Below are 20,497 nucleotides of genomic sequence, written 5' to 3' on the forward strand. Positions count from 1 at the left end.
TGCATGATGTAATCTTGGCAAACATACTCCTAGGAAGGTCACTGGCTGAGCAGGAATGTTCAGAGGAAATGCAGAGTGGCCTGGCACTGGGGCAAGTATGCCCTGGCAACATGGCAGCTGTTACCAAGTAAAGGCTAAGCAGGCAGCTACTCACACAGTGTCTCCCTTCCCTGCACATTGAGAATGGCAAGAAGAAACTACAGAAAATGTCATAGGATGCCTGAGTGTCTTCTTTTTTAGCTTAACTAGCATTTATAATATATATAGATTTCAAGACAAAACATACCATTTTACAAAATACAGTATGAACTAGAAAGATGAGAGATCTCCAGACTACATGAACTAACAGTCTTAAAAAGCACAAATCAAACCAATTCAGAACAATACTATACAGAACAGACTGGCAAATGGTCATTAGAGCTCAAATTGAGCTTTACACACAGGGAAGGGAGACTGCTCCAAGTGTGAGCAATGATATGTCATAAGCCTAAGTCAGGAAAGGATGAAGGAAATTACAGAAATATTCCTATGGATATAAACCAAAGCTATGTCAGTGGGGGTCCTTTAAAAATGGCTGGGTTTAATATGACACATCAGATATCTAGTGCACATTGAATACTCTCCTAAATTAAATCAATTCATTTCCCAGCATGATGCTCTTAACTTTTCAGGATTTTAATTTAAGACAGGAGACCTAACCACACCTTATGCTCAGGTTATTTATAAGAAGAAGGGATATTCATGTGTTCCATTTTCCTAGTCCAAAATACAATAGAAATCTCTTCACTGAAATATGTTCTAACATGTAAGGGGTGAAGATAAATGTATATGAGTTCTCACAGTTTATTACCAAGCACTTGCTGAACACTCTGGGTTTTAGTAGATGCACATTGCACAGAGGCTTCAAAATACTTAGCCAAAGAAAAGTGCAAAAGTCAGCAGCTCAGGTACCAACTGCAGCCAACCATCAGGTGCAATCTCAAAGAATTCATCATAAAAAACACCTTGATTGTCTCATCACTAGTTTCACAGTGTTTCCCAAATCAACATAATTCCAAAACAGACTACGGAAGTATGATGTGCTCAGGCATGGACCAAATTTAACGACACAGGATTTTTTGCCAGTCTTGCATTGCCTGCAAATTTTGGGTCACAAGATACAAGGGTTTTCCTGTAAAACTGGAAAAAAAACGGGGAAAGTATGTCTAAAACCAGTTTCCTGTGGCAGCTGGCAAAGGGTACTTGGGCAGCCCAGTTTTGCCCCCAGCACACAAGTAGCTTACACCTTGCAGAAGGCTGCTTCATACAACATTTTGACTTTAGGGTCTCCAGCCTGAATCTCTGTTTTTAACTGGAATTTCTAAACTACCCAGGCCTTAGCATAACTCCTATCAGAAAGGGTGCAGGGTTTTTAGATACAGTAGGATGTGTAATTAACTCCAAAACTACTTCAGGTTAAACCATATGTAATGAACTATGTAGTTTCTGTTGGCTAGATAATAGTTTTTTAACCTTTCTTTTCCTATCATCGTCTCTCTTCTGTCCATGTTCTATTAATTGTTTTTATTTAATAACCTGTAGCTCTGCTTTAGTATTATTGTTTTCCTTATCTCCAATACCTAAAAACTCTAATCAGTGTAATCCAGCATTATAATACAACAACACTGAATTTCTTTGAAAATCCTAAGGTAAAATGAGAAAACTAAATACATCCTAAAATTGATTTAACTCCTTCCCTGCCTTGGCAAAATCAGGATGGTACCTTCATGGGGAAGAGGGAAGGTGAGAAGGGTGATGGTGGGCTGAGCCCTTCCAGTTCATGTATTTATTATGCCATGATGGATTACAAGGCTCTTAGTAATTGCTCTTAGTAGAAACATTAAGAAACATTTTGAGGAAGAAAATGGTATTCTAGTACTTTTCTGTGAACAGGCTACAAAGTTTCATGAAGGAATGCTGTGATCAAAAAAGCAGTCACTTCAAGGGAAGATCTTCTTTGACTAATACCTCATTATAAAACCCCAGATCAATTTGGTTCCCATAACCTTGTTCCCAGAGGTTTTTGAAGCCATCGGGAGGTGTTTGCTTGTACGTGCCAGTGATGTTGAACTAGCAGGACCGCCCTTCTCGCTTCCTTCTCGTAGGGAAAGATGCCAGACCTCCGAGGCCAGCGTAGTTCTTTAAAAACAAAGGACTTTGATGCGGCTGCTGTAGCTCGCCCTTCACCCCTCCAACAAAAAAAAAAAAAAAAAAAAAAAAAAAAAAAAAAAAAAAAATAGAGAGTGTAGCTTTAAAAGGAAAAGTGCAAATATATTTAATGAGTTGATATATCAACGACATTTGCGCTTGAGGCACCTGCACGGGCGCTGGGTGACACAGGTGTCGCGGCGTCATTTCACACAGGCTTGGGGCACCTGTGAGGGGCCAGCAGAGGCTCTGCCTCGGCCATTTGCGAGTGACTCGGAGCGGGGCCCCCAGCGGCACCCCGGCACGGCTGAGGGGCCGCCCCGAGCCGGCGCCGGGCCTCAGGGGCCGCCCGCCCGCGCCGCCACCTTCAACGGCCCCGCCGCCCTCACACAGGTGAGACCCGCGGGCACGGCCCCACAACCTGAGCCCGGCCCCACAGCCTGACCCCGGCCCCAACCTCCGCCCTGATCCCACATCCTGACCCCGGCCCCACAACCTGACCCCGACCCCACATCCTGACCCCGACCCTACATCCTGACCACGGCACCACATCCTAACCCCGGCTCCACAACCTGACCACGGCCCCCGGCCCCTCATCCTGACCCCGGCCCCTCATACGGACCCCGGCCCCTCATACGGACCCCGACCCTACATCCTGACCACGGCCCCTCATCCTGACCCCGGCCCCTCATCCTGACCCCGGCCCCTCATTCTGACCCCGGCCCCTCATTCCCATCCCGATCCTGATCCCAACCCCGGGGCCGCGGCCGCGCTGCTGTCGCTGCGCAGGGACCGGGGTCGGGGGGGCCGCCAATGATCGTGGATCTTGTGTGAAAGCGTCTTGCGCTCCAATTTTTATAAAGCGAAAGCAGCCTCGATTTTAAGTTATTTTTTCCCCTTAATTCTGCGCGTGGTCCATAGAAGCTGGGCTGCTTCGCCTGTTGGAGCACCAGTAGTCTTGCAATAGCTTATTAATGGTCCTTCTGCCCATTTATTATGCTAACTTGTATTTTGAGAAAATATATAGTGGTGTTACAAACTCGGCTTTAAATATTTAATATGTGGAATTCATTTGTCTGGGAGATACTAAAACCCTTCATCAGTGATGAACTGCTTTCCCTGGCATGTCCCAGGCACCATAAATCAGCTCTGGCTTTGGGCCCGTGATGGTGAGTTATATGTATGAGCAGTCTTGGGTCTAAGCCTGTGTGCCCTGCCAAAAATAGTGCATTCGTGTCATTTTTCAATGCAAATTAGTATGTGCGAATTCACTTTATTTTGCTTCACAGATATGATTTTAGAATAAAAATTCTTAAGTAGCTTTTCCAACACTGGGATATTGATTAGAAACTTGTATTCATATGCTTATGTTAATAGTGCCTTTTAAAACAAGGGACTAACCAGGACTGTGAAGGGTTTTAGGTCTGTGTGAGTCTGTCCTGTTTCTCCAGGATTTAGAACAGTGCTTAGTACTAATTAGATTAAGAAAGCATGAAGATCTGTTTGCATTTGCTGTTTGTGAAGTACTCTTTTTGCTTAATTTCAAAGGGCCAATTTCTGGAATCTGGGGCTACATAAACACCAAATATTATTGAAATATGCACCAGAAGTTGTCATAGTATTATGGTATTTTTGCAACTTGTGTGAATGGAAGGAATAAGGGGCCCTTTGGATACTGCTACTTCATTGATGATGTAAGAAGCATGGTGAAACTGATGATCAAAGTCACTGCACAAAACAAGACATCACAAGGTAAATTCAGATAGGAATCTATTCAAAGATAAGTGTCTTTCATTGATGTTTAACTTTATAAATTATATTCTTGAATATTTCTCATTGACTGATCTTTTAGGCCTGTACTTCCAGTTGGACAGACATACTAAAGTACATGGTTCAGGGCAATAAAAAAATAAGTTTGATCTGTGACTGAAAAACGAGAAAGCTACTAGTTTATGGCATTCTACAAAGATGTAATAGAATACCTATTTATTTGATAACTATGCAAAAAATTGAGGACTAGCATTTCAAATTGCTGTTGATTTTTTTTTTTAAATAGTCCCTCTGCATTTTAAGTACTCTTGATTTTTAGACTTGCTGGAAGGGCTGGGAAGAGGAAAAGTGAAGAGGAAAAATACTGCAACAATCAATTTTCCAGACCGTTCTCTCCTTTAAGAATAGCTTACTATAATTAATGACAATAATACTTGATGCATAATGAAAGCACATTACCTCAGTAATTACATGACAAATATGTCATTCACTTAATGGTTTTAGTGTCTACCAATCTTAATAGCAAAGGTAATTTCTAGTCTTCTTTTGCAGTAATGAAATTTGGTAAGTTATAATTAAGCAATATATGAGCAAAGTTGCATTGCAGTGTCACTTGCAGTATTTTTCCTGCCTTCATGAAAAACAAAATGACATTTTGCTGATTTCATAGAGGTGTTTACAATGATGAGCTTTGTAGCTGAATGACTTATCCACACACAAATGCTTTATGGTCTAGTTTACCTTCCACTGAAGTTCGGAAGAGCCACCTGGTTATGAATTTGGTACCTACAACAGCCATCAGTTTTCTGAATCTGCATAAAATTTGTTCTGCAAATTAGCATATAAGCTACCTTGTTTATATGAATATCAGTTTAAAACACAGCTACATTGATGACAAATTTTAAGCCAGAATACTGGTAAGTAGTTCCTGAAAGAAGTAAGTTATCTTTTCAGTCTCAGAATTTAAAACTTTTTATACAGTGACTTTTAGATCAGAATTCCTCACATTTATTTAGTCCTAATATATTTCCTGAGATAGGCATAACAGAACTGAGAATATGTGAGGGCTGTGCTAGGTGCATGATGCTTGGCAAGTCTGAAACTGATCTTTAAAGCAAAAATATCTGAAAGTGCTTTGACCCAAGAAGAAAAGCAGTGTATTCCTTTGCATCTCCTTCACTTAAAGTTAATAATAAATAAAAGCTGGGCGATGGTGAAGTCCTGAGTCCTAGAATGACAAGTGCCTCAGAGTGTGAGTTACAGGGATGCACTCATCGTAAATATGTCCTGAAGGAGGGCTTGGCTCCTGTCTCTCATTCCCTGCAGGTCCTTCACATTCTGCTCTGGCAAAGGGAATCAAAGCATTAGGTTACTGAGATTAGTTTCATGGTGCCACTACTTCTCCCTAAGACATAAATCACACAATTTTGAGTAGTTCTGGCTTGTTTAAAGGCTGTAAATAATAACAAAGATAGGGCTGCAGACACAAACTGAACAGTGATTTCAGAAAGAAGTGATCTTTATGTTAAGTGAATATTTATAGAGAAAGAAAAGCCTAAATACACTTGCTTTAGAACTGCATTCTTTAAAAGGTATTTCTAAAATGTCTAGTTCATAATTAAGTAGCTCAATATAACTATTAATCTAGTAATTTTTAAAAAAATATGCCAACAAGTGGAAAATCTGTGTAGAAAATTGTTTAAAACATAGAATAATGCAACTTGTATTTTAGAAGTGCAGTGACAATATTAGTTAAATTTGATCAAAATACTAATTACAAGTTTTGATAGGCCTATTAGAAATGCTGTGGTTTTTAAATTTCATTTTCCTTATAATAAAAAAAAAATAAATTTTAATTTTTTATTTTAACAATATTTCTGGCAACATCATGGGATAAATTTACAATATCTGATTGGTTTTCCATTTTTATTTTATTTACAGACAACTTTAAAATAAATGTGGATAAATATAAATAAATTTCATCACATTTGCATAAATGAATGATTATTTACTTTTTCAAATAGAATGCTTCCCTAGTACTTTAGATAGATTCATTCTTCATGAACTCATGCATATTGTCACTGAATTTCTAGTTCATTTGTAGTCATATATATTTTCATAATTTTTTTTTTAAACTTCGTTGCTTCTTGGTTGTGAGAACTGAACTGTTGATTATGAGAAGCTGTATTTATAATCATCTGGTCAGTGTAGTGTATCTAATAAACTGGTTGCAGTCTGAAAAAATATCCAGTAATTAAAAATAATTTAATTCTTAAATTGTTTGTTCCCAAACTGAACATGAACAGAACTAAGTATATCAAATAAAAGTGAGGCAGAGTCTTGTGAAGGGATTCTTCTGTGAGTTGAGGAGCACTTTCAGTTCTCAGAAGGTGGTTGTTGTCTCCTGTGGCTGATTTTCCCTGTCTTTGGGGAGTAACAACTTCCTTTTATGTTCAGGTCTCTTCACTGATGCCCGGTGAGCCCCCAGACACTCATTGAGGAATGTGGGAGGCTTCCAGTGTCAGTCCCTTCCCTTTGCACTGCTCCCATTCTACAAGTCCAGCCATCTCTTAATTCACAGTGACCTGAGCAGCCCTCAGATATCTGAAGTGCTTGGTTTGAGTCTTACAGTAATCACCCTCAAAGCCTGCTGAATGGGAGAGATAATTTGACTCAGAAGTCTCTGCCAAATACCTCTAGATGGAGAGATTTCTGTAGCAGCTGTTCCATCTTTCTACTTTTCTACATTGAATGCTAAGTTCCTCTTTAATGGATTCTAATGTTTTCCATTGGGCACTTGAGAATAAACAATCAAAAATATGTGTTAAAGATTATTTTGAAGAATAAGAAAGTCTTTGTTGATTAAAAATAAGGACTGACATTAAATTGCTAGTTCTACTTGGAATATAAGAAAAGGCAGCCCTGAGTACTTGATGCACAAAGAGAATGTTTTCCAAGACAATTTTATTTTGATGTTAATTCTTTTGCAGTAGCACTCTGAGGCAGTTGATATACATTTCTACTCAGAAAAGTACTTTAGAATAGTATTCATATATTTTAAAAGATGGCTGGAGTGCCATAGGATTTTTTTCATGTCAAATCCTATATAAGGTTGTTTGTTTTTCAGCAGAGCTTGCAAGTGGCTTTACTGATTGAGAAGCTAGAATTATTTTCTGCCTATGAAAGCTGGAAAAAAATGTTCAGAAACCACTATCAGGTAGAACAGAAATAATTCTAATTTTTACCCATTTTCATTTCATCAATTAAAATAACTTATCCTGAGAGGCAAAAAATCCAGCTATAGTGTTTTGGAGTGTTTCATAATTCAGTATTTTTATGGAAGTGTTTTATGGAAGTACTGGGTAGCTTCTAGATTCTAGCTAGGTCTAGAATGGGCACAGTGTGGGTGTGCCAATGGCCTTTGTTCTTTACCCTTGTGGGCCAGCAAAGGCAATTCTGCTTCCATGCAGTCATGGAAGGAGTCCCAGCTCTTAAGGTGTTGTCAGAAAGGGGGGTTGGTTTATTCCCTTGGTCCAACAGCAGTAACATTATTTGGAACTTCATTATCCCTTTTATTCTTTCCTGGTCTCTCTTTCTACCACACTTTGCCTCCCTTTCTCTGCACCAGTCCCATGCATGTTGAGAGAACAGCCCACCCCAACTACGTTTACCCCACTGGTACCAGATGTGCTACTTCTGTACCTAAAACTGATATTTCTGATGCTGTTCCCTAGCTTTCTCAGCTTTTCATGGAACTTCTCATGCCTAGCTGCCACTGACTTTGCAGGATTGTGCTCCCCAGAGGTGCCCCATACTCCCCTCAGTTGATTGTGGAGTTCGGCAGTTTCTTGCCTAACTTCACTGGGGCCCCAGTGAGACCCAAACATCCTTGACAGCACTAAGTAATTTTTGTCAGCTTCTTGAATCAGTGTTTGGTTGACATTTTCTCATATCATGTCTGGTATTTTTCCATGTCCTGTTCATTTTAGCCTCAAATCAGGCCAACTGAAGGGCTCTGCTATTAACATTAAAATGATTGTGAAGATGGAAAAAAAATATACTTGTTTAAGATTTGCAAACACATACAGCTTGGCAGTCAAAAATCTTTTTTAACTTTTTGAGAGCTTGATCCTGTAGTCCTTAAATAAATCAGGTAACTTGGAAATTGATAGTATACCATATTAAAAAAAATTCTTCCACTGTAAGTTTAAAAAATATTTTGAGTGCAGTCTATGGAATGCCATTTGAAGTTACTTAGAATTTACTAAGCCCAGTCACTGGGAACAGCCATGTGGCTGAAGCTGGCAGGTGTGTGTGGGCAGAGGAAAATACCTAATTCATATACAGTGCAGAGTTGATGTTCTCTGAAAAGCTAATCTGAGGAGCATTTCTTTTGCTTGCCCCTCTTGCTCATTCTGACTTGCAGTCATTTGCTTGGGCAGCTGAGCATAAAGAGAATTGGGGAGTGCAGGCAACTAGAAATGAGAAGGGAATGGCAGAGTCGTAATGATTGATTAGGTCAACCATGTTTAGCAAACTGTAGGCTGAGTGCATCAGGTGTCACAAAAAATGCGACATCAAATTTCAAAAATCTAGAAACAAGTAATTCCCTAAGCAGAGGTGATAAAGCCAACCTCCCCAAGAGCCTGTGTTTAGATTCCTTGGTGTCCAGTAGGGCACATACTCTGTGTCAGGAGTTTTCACCTGACAGGGACATCCATAATAATCTTTTCCCAGTAATAATTCTCTGTTGCCTGAAAGGCCATAGCCCTTACCCTTTTCATGGTGATACTCACTGGAGTAGATCTACCACCAGGACACTTAAGTTGGCTCAGAACAGTTAATAACTTTTTGTTTGGTCAAATCAGGCTGGAATTTGGTAACCAGTAGAAAAATTACTGCAAAATATATAGGCAGAGTAACTCACATATGATGACAAATGGTGTAAACTTCATTTCCATGGGAAATCAGACAAAACATCCAATCTGTAACATATTTTATTTTTTAGCAGCATGTTTTAAAACTCACTTAATTTGGCAAATTGTAGAAATAAATCTTATCCAAATATAAATCAGTCTTCTCTTGCATGGTTTTAGAATGTTTACAGTAATTTTGCTTTTTAGAGAACAACATTATAAATAAAATTATTTAAAATTCACCATGGTATTCCTTCAATTTTATCTTCTGATTCTCTAGTAAAGTCAAGTATTGACTACATGAAATGATATGTTATAGTAGTCAAGAAGTTGTTATTGGTATTCTGCTGTCTGACTGATCAGTAATACTGACTGTGGTAGCAGTGTGATACAGAAGGATTCTTAGGTTCCTTTCTTGACTGTTGATAAAATTTAGTGCTGAGCATTTGACTGGATGATGTATCCTTAAACCATTTTATTGTAGGGGGGCCCATTTGTTGAAATATTCAGTGCTCAAGGCAAGAACCCAGGAGCAAAATGGAAGATTTTTGGCAACCCATCAGCTATATCAAAAGTAAGTTTTTAAAGAAATCTATAAAACCTAGAGTATAAACCAGAAAAATGTGAATGAAGCTTAAAATTAGAAGGTAATGAGAGCTTTGACCTGACAGTGGAGTTGTCACTTGCAGTTCTGTCATTATGGCAGACTAAATGACTACTTAAATTACTTCTATATGCCTGCTTGCAGACTGAGTTGGTCACAGTGTAATTTTACAGTTTAAATATTTAGAAAGTAATTTTTGTACTCTGGTAACCAATGAATTGAGTTTTGCTCACTGAATCATGAGTCTTGTTTGTCAGCATTATTTGTTCATAAAACCACAAGGACGTATTTGTGGATTAAATTTTTGCCATCAAATGTGAACCAGTCATACTTGCAGTGCCATCTGCATTTTCTGATTTAAAAGGAAAAAAAAACCTTGCATGCTAGTAGTATGGTTGTTTGTCAGGGGGAGAATTCTATCAGGATGCTTATGTTTGTTGTTCCTTTTTGTAGGAATATGACAAAGAACTAAAAGGCTTTGTTTTTGTACTTGAAGGAAACAGTCTAATCAACAAAATGAAGCTACCAAGGGAAACAAAACAAACTTGTGAGTATCAAAGAATTAAATGTTTGTGATGTTGTTCTGATTGATACATCTATCTTATATTGGAAGAATGCAAAACTTACATTATTCTCCCTTATGTTCAGGCATAATTCAGCATAGGAAAAATGTTTTTTCATTAACTTTTTAGCAGGTCAATTACAAATAAGTAAAATCTACAGAAATACCACATTAGAGTAAGTGCTGTAGGGAAGATGTAATGTGTCCTGATGCTGCCAAGTTCACTTTTGTACCTGATCCTGCTACAGACCAATGTCTGATAAATAATCTCTCACTTACTAAACAAGCACTTACTGAAGTCAGTAATTCTACTGGGATTAATGAATGTGAACTAGGTTCCTGTCCCCTTTCTCATTTTACTTTTAAAAGAATTTTTACTTTTGTATCAAGTAAGCACTAGTGGTATGAGAAAGTTATACCCAAATTGCCACTGTGTTGTAGTAATCAGTGTTTAAGGGTAGTATGGAGTGTGTTCCCAGGATGTCTATTGCACCACAATAAACCAGAATCCAAGCAGTCTGCAAAACAGCTATCATCATATGCCTAAAACTCCATGATGGGTTGGTGTACCTTATAAAGCTTGTAGAAGTGAACTGAGCTGGTTTAGAATTAACTGCTTTCTAACTGCTTTATTTTACAGAAAAATTGAGATGGTGATTTTAAAAAAATGGAATGAGAATCTTCTTGTATTCTTCTCATGCAGGATATACCATAAGACTTAAGTTTTTTCCAATAAATAGCAAACATAAAAGAATAAATTCTTTAGGCTGGTTATGCTGTAAGGCCTTGAAGTTTAGTCTGATTTTCATAAAAGAAATTGGCTGCTATCTTCATTAAAATAAATACTAATGCAATGTAAGTTTTTGAGCAACCAAACTAATTTATTTTCAATGGTACAATAAACTGCTATAGCAAATAACAGTAAACAATTCAAAGAAAAAAAAATGCTAACTGTTGCTAAACATTAAAATGAGGATTAAAAATTAATTGTGTGGGTAATCACTGCTAAAAATAGTTTGGTTTTGAATTTACTTTAGCTAGTGCTGCACTACCGCAGTCAGGCTTCCATCTCTTGCTATTCTGTTTCCTTCTGTCTTGGTCTCTTCCTCTCTTGAGGTGTATGTACCTCAAGTGTTTAATTAATCAAGTATAGGGTCTCCCAGTTGCCCTGAAACTTTGTATATTCTTCCAAAATAAAAGATACTATATATGCAAAGTTAATTTGAGTCTTAAGGTGTCATTTGGCCCGCAAAAGAAGAAACTTTTGATTTTTCATTCCTTAGAAGAGGAGCCAATGCTGCTGTTCGGGCTTGTGGTGTCAATGAAAAACATCCTGTATCGTCCCTGATGGAATATCTAAGAAAACAGCATATGGTTCAATTCAGACAGCTTTGTACTGTTTCCCCTTGGTAGGGGGGTACCTGAATTTTTTGTCTGTTCCCTCAGTCAGACTCCTTTGCTATTATTCTAAAAATCAGAAGCCTCCATTGAGGAATGTTGTCATTATCTGAATTGCATTCTTACCCAAGAGTTTTTTTGAAGTTGCTTTGCAAGGTGTTCATTCTCACCAATATGAGTGCAAGTTTAACATGACTATGAGATAATCTTGATAGGAAAGTATTCCTTCATTTTACAATTCTTATGGGATATTTATTGTCTTCGTGCTCTTGGAGCACCAAAAAAATTGTAAGCTAAAAAAATAGAGTTCCTTTTGCTTTCATGAGAATTCCTCCAAAGCCACAGATGGGACTTTTAAAACAATACTTTTATTGCAGTTTGAATTGGATTTCTTCAGGTTTTCCTTGTGTTCATATGTTGTGTGAACCTTGGGAAATAGTGTTGTAGGAGCATAGAAAATGGTACAAAATCTAAATGCTGGATAGTGAAACGTGCATCTGCATGCACACAGCACTTTTTTTTTCTCTGTTTCTAGTGGGACTGGTGCAGCAATTTCTGACACTTCAGATTTTTGTGCCATTGGGAAAAGACTTCTCCACGGAGTTACTGTAAGATGCATAAAATTTCCTTGAATACTTAAAGTGAATTCTTGATTGCAGTCATTAATTGTGATGGCATATTTTGCATTAAAGCATGGTGACTTGTCAAGTCACCAATAAAAAGTAATTAAGCTAATGAGATCATTATTTCTTAGATGTTTTAAATACTGACATTCCTTTGAAGACAGAACAAACTCAAAAAAATCCTGAATTAAGATGATGAAAAATCTGAAGAAATGGGACACAAATTTATCAAACATATGAAAATACTGGCACATGAGGACTGCCTGATAATTCATAAGAGACTTACAGGTCATAATAGAGGGCCCTTTGGTCCAGGGCAAAAAGAAATACATATTCTAATAACTGGGGGAGAAAAACACAACCAAACAAATGCTAAAAAGCTAGGAAAAACAAATGGAGTACTCGATTGCTATAATTATTTCCATGCTGTGAAGAGAGTAGCAGTAGAAACAGAATTTTTTATTAGTTAGGTGTGAAATGATTTAATGGAGTTTTAAACTTGGGCAGTTGTCAGGCTTTGGACATTTCTCCCCTAGTGACACCATCTGTTTATTATATATAAACAGCACAACTCACTCAGCTTTGAAGCACATAGAATATCTGAGATTGGATTAACAAAAGAAATATTAGGCCATTAGAAGCCCTGCAAGAAAAGATAGATTGAATGACATCACTTAAATTAGCAATTAAATTGTGCAAAGTGAAAGAAGGGTTTTATTTTTGTTTGACTTTCTGTAAGTTTGCATTTAGAGGGATAAAGGGACAAAATAAACAGGATATGTCATGCAGCACACAGAGAACAAACACCAAGTACCAAACCAAAACCAGTTTGATTCTTTTGGGTATTTGCCATTTTAACAAGAACCTCTTTTTCTACTTCTAATTTTATTTTTGTGATTGCTTGCTTTAAAAAAAAAAAACAAAAATGTTTTCTATAACCTCTCCCACCCTTATTTGCCTTTTTTCTTTCCAGCTTATATTTAGACTTTACATTTTCTTCATCTTTTCTTTCTGCTTTCTGTTCCAATCTTTACTATGTTCCTCTTTTAAAAGCAAATATGTGTTGTTAAAATATTTTTAGGTACTTGTATAGATTTAAATATGTGTATTTTGCATTTGCTATATATATTTTATGTAACATATACTATATTGCTATATAATGCATATAATATAGACTATATTAACTATATATTTTCCCTATAGTTCCTGTTACTTTGAATGAAGGTGCTTATGTCATAAAAGTACAGTGTCAGATGTTCCCCACTTAGTGCAACTGTATGAAAAAGTTAATAAAATTTCTTTTAAAATAGTTTTAGTACTGAGTTTTGTATTTGAAATCAGCTATAACTTACTTGTACCCATAAAGTCCTTCAAGACTTGCAGAATAGACAATACATTATTTTATCCTAGCAGACTTAAGATAATCCAGTAAGTAATAAAGACAAGTCCTTCTTGCTTCATGTTACTGCTGTTAAGTTCCCTTCTTTTCAGATGTTTTGAAAGAAATCTCCTGCTTGTTTGTGGACAACCATATCTTGTTTTGCTTCCTGAAGTTTAACGTTCGAAGATGATCTCTTACACAACCTGACTACTTAGTGCCGAATCTTTGAGCAGCTTCAAGTGAAAACTGATAGCATGCCAAGCTATGAAATTTACTTTATATAAAAGTCACTAACAAGTTTTGTAATAGCTGAGCATGAAGCTTTATGTTACATTTCATGCTCTCCCATTCTGCAGAGAGATGGAAATAAGAATTTAGTTTGAGCCTCATCTTCTTTTTGCATTCTGTTCAGTGATTTATTTGGTCAGCAAACAAGAATTTCTTTAAGACCATCCATCACTGCTGGCATCAGCTGAGCTAAACTTTCTAACTTGCTGCTGTCAACCAGTCATGCAAGATTCCTGCCATAAATACTGAAATGTGCAAATTACTGTCTATATTAGCTGGTTTATCTTTTCTTTGGAGGAAATCTAAATAGGATTTTGGATACTCTTTTACATGGCATGATTAGATGAATACCCCCACATTAGCAGTCAATGTATTGATCTGCAAAAAAAGGTGTAAAATAGATTGTGGATGAAAAATTTGATGAAGCATAATAAAATCACAACTAAAGTAGAGAGCATGTAATTTATGCAGCTTCTTTGGAGCAAATAATAGCAAAGCTATTAGTAATGCTGAATATAGCTGTCTGCTGCAAATGCAGTTGCCAGTTGTTAAATCTTCAGTGTTATGGATTTTGCTACTTTTCTGAAAAGCAAAGGTAGGTAACTCAATCTTTGAAAAAATTTTTGCATGTTAAAGAAAACAGCATCTGGCTTGTGTTGTCATTTTTGCTTTAATTCCCAATACATCGACATGTGGGTGTTAATACTTCTGCTTGGCATTTTGACAAGCACTCAAACATTTATTCTTAAAGAACTATAATGCCAGTTATGATCATACTTTGTTTTTGATAAGGTTTTTCTCAGTGTTGGATATCACATGAAATTAGCACATCTTGTAATGGAAAGTTATACAGCAAATGAGTAGAGCTGTTTACCAAAAAGAGTAGACCAATCTGGCATAAGAACAAGGATGAGATGCTCAATTCCTGTTTATGTACTGAAATATTTTGTGGTCTTATATGAGTCCCTGTGTATTGCTCAACCTTTCTTTTCCCAGTTCAGACATGGTACTTACTCATCCATTGCTGCAGCTCTGAAGTCACGCTGCCTCTCTAAGTGATGGCCAATTCATGGTGCTTCTAACTTCTTTAAATCTTTGCATGGTAAACAGCTGTAAATCACATGTGGCACAGCTTCTAGCTGGGGAGGTTATGAGATCCCCTCATTTCTGGCATGAAAACCTGCAGAGCAAACATTGTCAGTAGAAGCTGCTGCTGCCCCCAAGCCCAGACTTGGTACTCGATATTAACGTGCCATGGGGCTCTGCTGTGTTGCCACTTCCTGGAATCACACAGTAGCTTATGGAGCATCTTTCCAGACAGAATGCACTGAGGATCACAACATGCTTATTCACTCTAATGACACCTATGTCTCTTAATTTCTTAATTCTTCCTGGTGTTTCAACCTCAAACTTTCAACCTTTGCTCAGCTGGTGAATCACTTATTAGCAGATTTGCCCAGTTGCTATCCCACTGGTTATTGTCAAATTAGCTTTGCTTGCCACTAGCCTTCACCAGCTCCAGAAGGCATCAGCTCTTGTTATATTCTGAATTAATACAAACTCTGTGAGAGTTTCAAACTCTGCAACATACATGATAAGTTTTCTCTTGAAGCTAGCTACATATGAAGGAATCTGTAGGGAAAAAGGGGTTAAAATCTCTTTATTCCTGGAGTAGTATGCTGATAAGAAATCTTACTGCAAGGCCTGTGAACAGTACAGTAAAATATATATTGGTACCATATTTCCTGTTTTCAAACAGTTGTTTCTATAAATATAAGCTTATTACTTTGAGATTTTTAATAACCACACCATAATAGGTTTTACAGGCATAGCTAATTTATTCATAGATACGGTAACAGTTTGAATTTATGTGAATTAGATGCTATCATAATCAGTCATCATTTTAGCTTTGCTGACAGAGATATCATAAATTATTCATGTTAACCTAAACACCCAGCATGTTTTCAGATACAGGACAATATGAATCTTGGTTACTCTTGCAAAACTCAGACCACCCTATTAAAATTCAAAGCAGGACATAGATACTAATTCTATCATGTCCATCTGAAGCTATTGGAAGATGATTACTAGAGACTGAAGATAAACTTTATTGAATAGATTTAGCTGAGAGATTATTTGAAATTCTGGTATTTAGTAGCATGAGATATGTTCCTTGATTTTTTTTGTGAAGCAGGAGTAAAATACAGAAACATTCTTAAAAGTATTAGGGTATGTTAAATATCATCATTTACAAAACAGATTTTAACTCATATATTTGAAAGTAAAAAATTTTTATCAACTCTCCCAGTCATCACATCTTCCAGAACTTTAGATGGGAGCAAAATACTAATTATTTATATTTCGGTTGGTTGATCAATGTAAGTAATATGAGGTAAACTGAATCCTGTTTGTATTTGGTTGGTTTGGTTTGTTAGTCAGGATTTTCATATGCCAAGTAAAGTAAATTCTGTTCGCAAGGAAGTTGATTTTGTCATTTTAAGGGGAAGACTTTGTAGTAATTCTAAGTAATTAGAATAAATGGTTTAAATAGGAGAAATATGGCTGTATTTAAGAGAGCTATTGCATTAGCAGGTGCAAACATTCTTTCCTGTGTCTTAAAAGGATGGATGAAAGGATTGATTGTCTCTTTAGAACAGAAAATTCATGGAAAGGATAACAAAGCAGAAAAAATAACAGCCAATGAACTTCAAAAGCCAATGTAACTTCCTGCAGGCATAAATAACTGCATTATAGAGGTACTTTTTTTAATTCTGGAAAAGGAGTCACCACTAAACTTTCTGCATATTAATACTCATTAGAGTACTTTGTACTGAAAAATTAAAAACTATTTTCGAGAATTGCAGTTTTCTAAATGATTTGGCGAAGTTAGCCATGCTTCAGAGGAATATAGCATTGTGCTGTAAAATGGAATTTACTAAATACTTCAAAATAAGAGAAAGATTAGCTTATTTCAAAACCAAGGATACTAAAATATTAATAGAAGTTTCTAAAATATATGTTATGAATATTAGTGAGCACCTCCAGAATTATTTGTGAAACGTGGAGTTGTAAGAGGAATCAAACTTTCACACTAAATTATTCTGGGTAAGCGAAAATACCAGATCATTTTTTTGTTTGGAGAATTGATGACAAATGTGTCAGTATCTTGTAGGGAGAGGTCATGATTCACCATTTCTTCATAACTGCTCATATTTTGAAAGATTTCCATTCTAACAACCAGACTTGGTGATTCTTGTTTTGTGCCTGCCAGTCGTGTTACGTCATTTGTGGATACTGGTTAAGGGCACTTTGTTGGGTTTTGTTCTTAATGCTCTCCAGAAAAAACACTATCAACAGGAAATTCCAGTACAAGATACAACTTGTCCTTTAGGTCTGGGTGACATATCAGTCTTCCAGATCTCTTATTTTATAGAGATTTGATTGATTTTCAATGTAACTACATCTGTTTTTATGAGGGCAGGGTGCTGTGCTCTGGATTGCAGATCATCAGGAAGCCACTTCAGTAAGGTAGTATCTCCTACAAGACCAATTTACAAGTAGCACATAAAGTAAAACAAAACGTGTGTGAAGTACAGGGTGCTCCTGAATAAGGAAACTTGAGAGTCTGAAAGCATGGCAAATCAGCGGACAATTGCTATTCCTTTGTTTTCTGTCTTTAAAATGGAGGTGATGATGATGATGATGATGATACTGAAGTTACTATCTAATGTTTAGGAAGCACATGCCTTTTATGGTGAAAATGGCACTACAATTGTGAAGTACTAATACTAATGTACTAATAGTGAAGCGTTAGCAGAAAATGGTCTCTGAATTTTGGCCAGGATACAAAGAGATTTCTGTTAGTATTAAATTGCATGGGAGTTGCTCTTACCTTAGCAACATCGATGATACCTGCTTTCATGTTTGGTAAACTTCCAGGTTACATCATTTATAAAGTGAAAAACACTTTCATTTGAAGACCAAGTGATCCTGACAAATGAAGCATCCCTTCAACAGTTCAGTATTGGTTTTTTCTAAGTTCATTTTTAACCTTGAATTGAACATTAACAAATGGTTATAAATTAGTATCCATACAGAAGCAAAGTGAATAGGCAATCTGAGCAGATGAGTCTATCTGTGCTCTTGGGTAGTTGCTACCATTCACTTGCAGTCTCACTGTAGTTACCATTGTGAGGAAAATAGTCAATCAAATTTGAAGATGTAAAATAAAATTGAAAATTGAATTGGAAGGTAATTTTACTTTCAAATGGTTTGCAATGTAGATGTTAAGTGTGAAATGAATGCAGTTAATGACCATAGCTGGAGGAGTTATGCACCTGCTGATCACAGGAATATTATTATAAATGAGGTTGATTTTCTTGTTGACTACCTCATTTTTCTCAACGTGGTCTCATTACTTTTCTATCACGTCTGACCCTTAGACATAAATACTCAAGCACAGACATAATAAAAAGACATTAACTCCCATATAGATTTTTCTAATTCATCTTTGAAAATCAAGATGTGTGCTGCAGATGTTTCTTGCCATTGTAGGTTTAACCTAGTTCTGCTTTTGGATAGCAGGAAAAAAGTTGTTTCACCGGAAGTACTCTGGAGTCATTTTGCAACTGAGATCTCATGTTCTAGCTCCCATTGTCTGAGTTATTTCAGAAAATAGTTTCTTCAGACCCTTCGTTTATAATATATAATAAGCAATGCAATTGAAAAGTGTGAAAGTTACACTAACTCTTAAAAAATTATCTTCCTTCCCCTGGGAAATAAAATATTTTATATCATTTTAAGGCCATCTTTTTTTAAATATGCCTGTTTGAATGTTTCACCTACTTTTGCCTGTGGAATAAAAGGATTTTTATTGTTTTAAGGTATTTACAGAAATAAATTACACTTCTTTAGGAATGATTATATCTATGCATCTCAGGTTTGCCCCTTCCTTACGGCGCAGCTATCATCGTAAAAAGTCTTACTTTAGACTGACATGGCAGAGTCTGGTATAAATGTCTGTCTTTTGATCTAAACAAATGTGTTCAGTGTTATATTTTGGAATGTACCTGAGGTGTACATTTACCAATGGCCTTTCTATAACCTACTTCTATAAGGTACTTTTTTTTTTTCATGAAGGAGGGAGATAAACCTATTCATTTAAGAAATAAATAATTAAATTTAAACATATTGAACTGATAATGTAGAGTGAACTTAGGTTTTATTGCTAGTTGTTTGGAGATATGCATGACTAAATTCTAGGATCCTACCACTCTGTTATAGCTTCATTTAAAGCAACATTCTCTATTGAGAATGTTGCAGTTTGAGGTTCAGCAGGGATGGCATTTTTGTTTCTCAGTACTCAGGTTATTGCAATTGCTTGGTTTCTCAGCACAGCTTCTCATTGCTACACCGTAACGAGGAAATCCAGGGAGCTTCAAGCAACTATTGCTCCAATTCTTTGGACTTCTTGGGTGCACTGATTTTTTAGCACTTCTGAACATCCAAGATTTAGAGTGAAGAGTTTCTGGAAACTAAATTCATAGGCTTTTCACCAGAGGCTATATGGGAAGTAAAGTGATGAGTGGAACTATGCCTGAATCTGGGACAAAGGATTAGCTATGTGGCACATTTGCTGGTGATCTTAAGGGAATTATTTCACATCTTATTTGAATGCATACAGGTACCAGCATTATAAGACGCTTGGCGGTTTTCTGATGAAATCACTTTTCAAGGACTAGGTATAATTTGTCCATTCATAAAAATATGTGCAGCTGATTCTGGAACCTCTCATGTCAAAACAATAGCAATAGTGAGGATATAATGTTTTTTTCTTGGCACACCAGCGGAATTTCTGCTTTTCAAGTGCATGTGGTTTATAAGAGGAACTGCCAGTCTTTCAAAATGAAACAGATAGTAGAGTCTTCCACTTTGTTTTCATTTGCCCACCCATGTTATGAGGATGAATAGATTAAAGGTCAGGTTTTCTGCAAGGGAGACGAAAGAATCAGCAAGTTCTGGAAATCTAGTGAACAGTTTGCTTTGGATGATAAACTTAATGACTGTGGGGGAACAAGAAAGTACATATGTATTTTTATTGCCTGTAATGGTAAAATCTTTTGATACTTACATATTTGCAGTATATTTTTACTGACCTTGCTTAAAGTCTGAAATTAGCAAAAATAACTAAAGTATGTAATTTGCCCCAGAGTTAATGTCCTCCTAAGTTGACCTAAGGAAACCTATGAATGTTGTAGGGTGTTATTCTGCAAATATTGGGTGGTGACATTTCATTATTTAAGCTACAGGTTGTCCTTAGCTAATTAAAAAGTGCTTTCAGTAATAAATTTTTTAAAAAAGAGTCTACAGGGCAGTCTCACTATTTTAAAGTAAAACCCAGCATTTGAATGATTATGAGTAATTACTTTTAGTAATACTAAGTAGTGACAAAAAGTTGTTTATTATAATTATTTGTCATCTTCTCAGAGGGGCTGCTAATTACAGAGAAATACCCATCTGTTGGAAATAGGCTTGTTCAACAGTAATAGGTAAATTAATCATTGTTTCCCCACACATTAAGCATATTCTCCCAGATTGCAGCCTTTAGAGGAATATCTGTGCTCTGGAGTGTTAAGGGAGGACTGTTGGGGAATGTCAAGGTTATGCTGCTGTTGTGGTTTAACCCCAGGAAGCAGCTGAGTCACAGCAGCCTCTCTGTCTCCTGGGGAAGAGAATACACAAGAGTAAAAGTGCAAAAACTTGTGCATT

At 36.7% G+C, this 20,497-nt stretch overlaps 1 protein-coding gene across 7 annotated transcripts in view; it reads left to right on the forward strand.

Moving 5' to 3' along the window:
* Positions 1–2,520: 2,520 nt before the first annotated feature.
* Positions 2,521–20,497, forward strand: part of CFAP20DC (CFAP20 domain containing) — a 60,951-nt gene continuing 42,974 nt past the window's right edge. The window contains exons 1-7 of one of the 7 annotated variants that reach the window (XM_056501771.1): positions 2,583–3,356; positions 3,736–3,939; positions 4,694–4,874; positions 7,088–7,174; positions 9,358–9,447; positions 9,931–10,024; positions 11,973–12,045. In XM_056501771.1, coding sequence (XP_056357746.1) covers positions 7,154–7,174; positions 9,358–9,447; positions 9,931–10,024; positions 11,973–12,045 — 278 coding nt within the window. In that variant the 5' untranslated portion in view covers positions 2,583–3,356; positions 3,736–3,939; positions 4,694–4,874; positions 7,088–7,153. The other 6 variants (XM_056501769.1, XM_056501768.1, XM_056501772.1 and 3 more) reach the window with 6 other exon arrangements.

This window comes from Oenanthe melanoleuca, chromosome 12 (assembly GCF_029582105.1).
Source record: "Oenanthe melanoleuca isolate GR-GAL-2019-014 chromosome 12, OMel1.0, whole genome shotgun sequence".
Taxonomy (NCBI): domain Eukaryota; kingdom Metazoa; phylum Chordata; class Aves; order Passeriformes; family Muscicapidae; genus Oenanthe; species Oenanthe melanoleuca.